Consider the following 4,330-nt stretch of genomic DNA (forward strand, 5'->3'; position numbering starts at 1 on the left):
AATTGGCTGATAGGTAGGGTATCAAAGTGTACCTGTAAATGGAGAATTGTCATCTAGTGGGTGTGTTTCTTGTGGAGTCCCCAGAACGATCACTTCTTAGACCTACACTATTTAAAATTTTTATCAATGACCTGAAGAAAACATAAAATCATCACAGATAAAGTTTCTAGATGTCAGGAAAGTCATGGAGAGGAGTAAAAGAAAAGAAGAATTGCCAAGAAAGCCTTTGACGGTCTGGAGTGGGAGTATCTCGGACATATTTTGGTAAGATATGGTTTTGGAAATCAGTCTTCTAAGGGCATATTAGTCCTGTATATTCAACCTGGAGCATTTGATTTGGTTAATGGTCACCAGTCCCCACCTTTTAATTGGTTATGGATACAAGACCAGATAGCCTCTTACCCCTGTATTGTTTGCATTGGCAATAGTGCCATTTGCAATAGATGTGAGAAATAGCCCCTTGGTAATAGATACCAAAGCATCTTCTGATATAGAACACAAAATAGCTCTGTATGCTGCTGATGTTTTATATTTGCAGGATGATCCAGAAGCCTTGTTAAAGATGACTTTGGAAATTGGTCAGAGATCAGGCTTCAAAATAAACTCTGAGAAATCTGAACATTTAGGAATGAATATTCCTGAAAGGGTCAAAACCAACTATTGTCAGCTACATACATTTAAATGGGTAAAGGTGTCTTTAAAGAATTTAGGAATAAATCATTGAGAAGAAACATAAAAATTAGTGTAAGGCAAATTACCTTCCATTATGGAATAAAATAATAAATGATTTGGAGGAATTGAACAAATATGATTTTTTTTGGCTAGGCAGGGAAGCTTCAGTAATGAAGAATGTTGTCCCCCCCATAAATTATTATTTTTGTTTCAGTACATCCCTGTTGGTATGCCTGACATGACATTAAAAAGATGGCAGGATGTGCTATTAAAATTCATATGGAAACATAAAAGACAAAGGGAGAGTTCTAAAGTTCTGCATAAACCTACAAAGAGGGGTGGATTACCTTTCCTAATCTGTCTTATTATTATTATGCATCGCAATTAAAAGATGTGATCATCTGGCCTAACAATAGACCATTCAAATACCGGGTAAAAATCAAACAAGGCTGGTGCAGAAATATAGCTATTTATAGTAATTGTTGGGTTAAAAAGAAATTTAGGTCATCAAAAAAAATTTAAAATCACCCATTCATCTAGACTACCTTAGCAGCTTTGGAAAAATTCCAAATTTGTTTTAAATTTCTGTTGCCGATGCTGAAGCCCTCCCTTAACGGCTTTCACTGATAATCAGGAATTTATCCCCAGAATATATCAAAGTGAGTATTCACAGAATCAAAGAACTAGAAGTTATCTAATGCAGTCATTGTGTGTAAGAGTTGAGATTACTCAATTCGGACAGCTGTTCCTGAATCCTGATTTGAAATCAACCCAAAAGTTATGTAAAAATGTAAATAACATAAAGATCCTGTATTTTCAACATTTACAAGTCAAACATTTTACTGTGTAATCCGTGTCTATTTAGCCTTTTAACCACATTTGAGGAGCTGAATCAGGAGCAAGCTGGAACAAAATGTTTAATTTGTAAGATATATGCAGTTTTGTTTGAAAAGGGTGTTAATAAGAAAACAACCCAGATAAAATGATGGGAGAGGGATTTGGAGCTGGATTGAGTGGAAACTGACCTGGATGAGTGGATCTGTACACAGGAAAGAAGATATACATCTTCAATTTGTGTAGCTCATAAAGAAAATGCTTGTGAATTAATGTGCGTATGGCATTAGACTCCAGTCATGATCCACCACATTTTTGCTACTAGGAAGGCACACTGTTGGACAGGTTGCAGGGAAAGGGAAACATATTGTTGTGATTGTGTATAGGAATTAGCCAATTTTGGTAGGAAGTAATTAAAGTGATTCACTTTATGACAAAATGCCAGCTTCCCAGAGAGCCCCTGGACTTCTTACTTAATACTCCAGTAAAGGCTTTACATATTAAACAGAACAACACATTAATTTCTTTTATTTAATTGATAGCAGTAATACTCTATATTGCACAATATTGGAAAAATATGATGTCTCCTCCTATGGAACTGGGATATTGTCAAAAATGGATTGTCCTTGTAATTGAAAAGCTTTCACACCAAGTACATACACAAGAGAAGCACCAAAGAGAGGCTAGTCAGGGTTAGACTAGATGACCCTTGTGGTCCCTTCTAACCCTACGGCTCTATGATTCTGTGAGAAGAAAGGTTCCCCAACCAGCAAGCCAGAATCTTGAGACAGATTCTTTGAATATTAACCTGACCCTGAATAAGTAACATATAATATAATAAGTTAAAGTTTTATTACAGCTTTGCCGTAATAAAAAGCCTCAAAAAAGAAAAAATATATTAGTAGTATTCACAGAAGGAAATGTTCAGACATGCATAGGATAGTTTCTGATCTCTTGAAAAAGACATGTAGACATGTCGCAGCTGTTCATTAGAGCCAATCCAATGGTTACTGTGAATAGAGTTCTTGTTTTCCTCCACTGAGTTATTTGTGAATTTATGTTGATTTCTTTTATTGTTTTGCCAAATAAATTGGATGGTCAATCTCTTTTGCCTATGGGTTATTCTTTCATGAGCTGGTCATTTTGACTCTTTTTTGAAATTCACACTTGATTGCTAACATCCATTGCTAATTTTGCTTTGGGCCTGGTCTACACTGGGGGTGGGGGTCGAACTAAGGTACGCAACTTCAGCTACGCGAATAGCGTAGCTGAAGTCGAACTACCTTAGTTCGAGTTACTTACCTGTCCTCACAGCACGGGATCGACGTCCGTGGCTCCCCCGTCGACTCCGCCACCGCCGTTCGCGGTGCTGGAGTTCCGGAGTCGACAGGAGCGCGTTCGGAGTTCAATATATCGTGTCTAGATGAGACGCGATATATCAAACTCCGAGAATTCGATTGCTACCCGCCGATCCAGTGGGTAGTGAAGACATACCCTGAGAGACATCAAATTTCTGAAAGCATTCCTTATTTCTGCAGACTTTTTCAGGGCTACTTGACTTCCTCTCCACTGAACCTCCAGAACACCTGAAATGCTAACTGCTCTCTGATTTCAGTCACTGGGTCACCTTACGGGATATCGCTCTTCTTCAGGAAAGTAAACACTTTGCTTCCAACCTTTTGCAGGGCACCTTTGACCTCCTTGTTCCTCAGGCTGTAGATGAGGGGGTTGAACATGGGAGAGATGACTGTATAGAGCAGGGAGAAGGCCTTGTTTAAAGCTGGTGACTGGTTACCTACAGGGGCTCCATAAACAATAATAATGGTGCCATAGAAAATCGAAACAACCAGGAGGTGTGAGGAGCAGGTGGAGAAGGCTTTTTGCTTCCCAGTGGTGGAAGGGATCCTTCGGATGGTCAAGATGATCCTATAGTAGGAAGTCAAGGTTAGTAGAAATGGGACCAGGGCCACACAGGCAGACACTGTGAAAGACAGAAATTCAACCAAATGGGTGTCAGTACAGGAAAGTTTTAACAGAGGCATGAAATCACAAAAGAAATGGCCAACCTCCTTGGAAGCACAGAAAGGCAACGTAAAAGTCAAGACCATCATTGCTATAGGAGTCAGGAAGCCAGTTATCCAACAACCAGCTGCTAGCTGAAGGCAAACCTTAAAGTTCATAACAGATGGATAAGACAAGGGATGGCATATCGCTAAATAGCGATCGTAGGACATGACTGATAAAAGGAGGCACTCAGTGACTGCCAAAGATCCAAAAATGTACAACTGGGCTACACAACCGATGAATAAAATCACTTCCCTCACTGTAAGGAAACTTCTTAGCATCTTGGGGACAATGGTGGTGGTGTAGCAGATCTCCAGGAAAGATAAGTTACCCAGGAAGAAGTACATGGGGGTATGTAGATTGTGATCAGCTGCTATCACCAGAACAATTACGATGTTGCCGGACATGGTTATGGTGTAGATGAATAAAAATGTCACAAAGAGGAAGGGCTGCATTTCATGGAAGTCTCCAAACCCCAGAAGAATGAATTCTGTGATGGCTGTTTGATTCTCTTTTTCAGTTACACCCATAAGCTCCATCTAAAGAAAAGGAAATGGACACAAAGGAAAATTAAGTGATTCATAGATTTCAAGGTCAGAAGAGACCATTGTGATTATCTAGTCTGACCTCTTGTTTAACACCGGCCAGAGAACATCATAGAAATAATTCATTTTGAATTAGAGCATATCTCACATAAATGTTATTATTCAATGGAACCTCGTCAACTACAATCCCCTTAAAGGAAGTTCAGGTGACAAGA

At 39.1% G+C, this 4,330-nt stretch overlaps 1 protein-coding gene across 1 annotated transcript; it reads right to left on the minus strand.

Annotated features, from left to right (window-relative positions):
- Positions 1-3,134: 3,134 nt before the first annotated feature.
- On the minus strand, positions 3,135-4,100 carry LOC120379990 (olfactory receptor 10A7-like). The gene has a single exon (XM_039497500.1). It carries the CDS (start codon positions 4,098-4,100, stop codon positions 3,135-3,137), a length of 966 nt encoding a protein of 321 aa, XP_039353434.1.
- Between the last annotated feature and the right edge of the window lie 230 nt (positions 4,101-4,330).

Source organism: Mauremys reevesii, linkage group 13 (genome assembly GCF_016161935.1).
Source record: "Mauremys reevesii isolate NIE-2019 linkage group 13, ASM1616193v1, whole genome shotgun sequence".
NCBI lineage: Eukaryota > Metazoa > Chordata > Testudines > Geoemydidae > Mauremys > Mauremys reevesii.

Coding starts and splice junctions, on each gene's coding strand:
- LOC120379990 (XM_039497500.1), bottom strand. CDS start 4,100: ATGGGTGTAACTGAAAAAGAGAATCAAACAGCCATCACAGAATTCATT.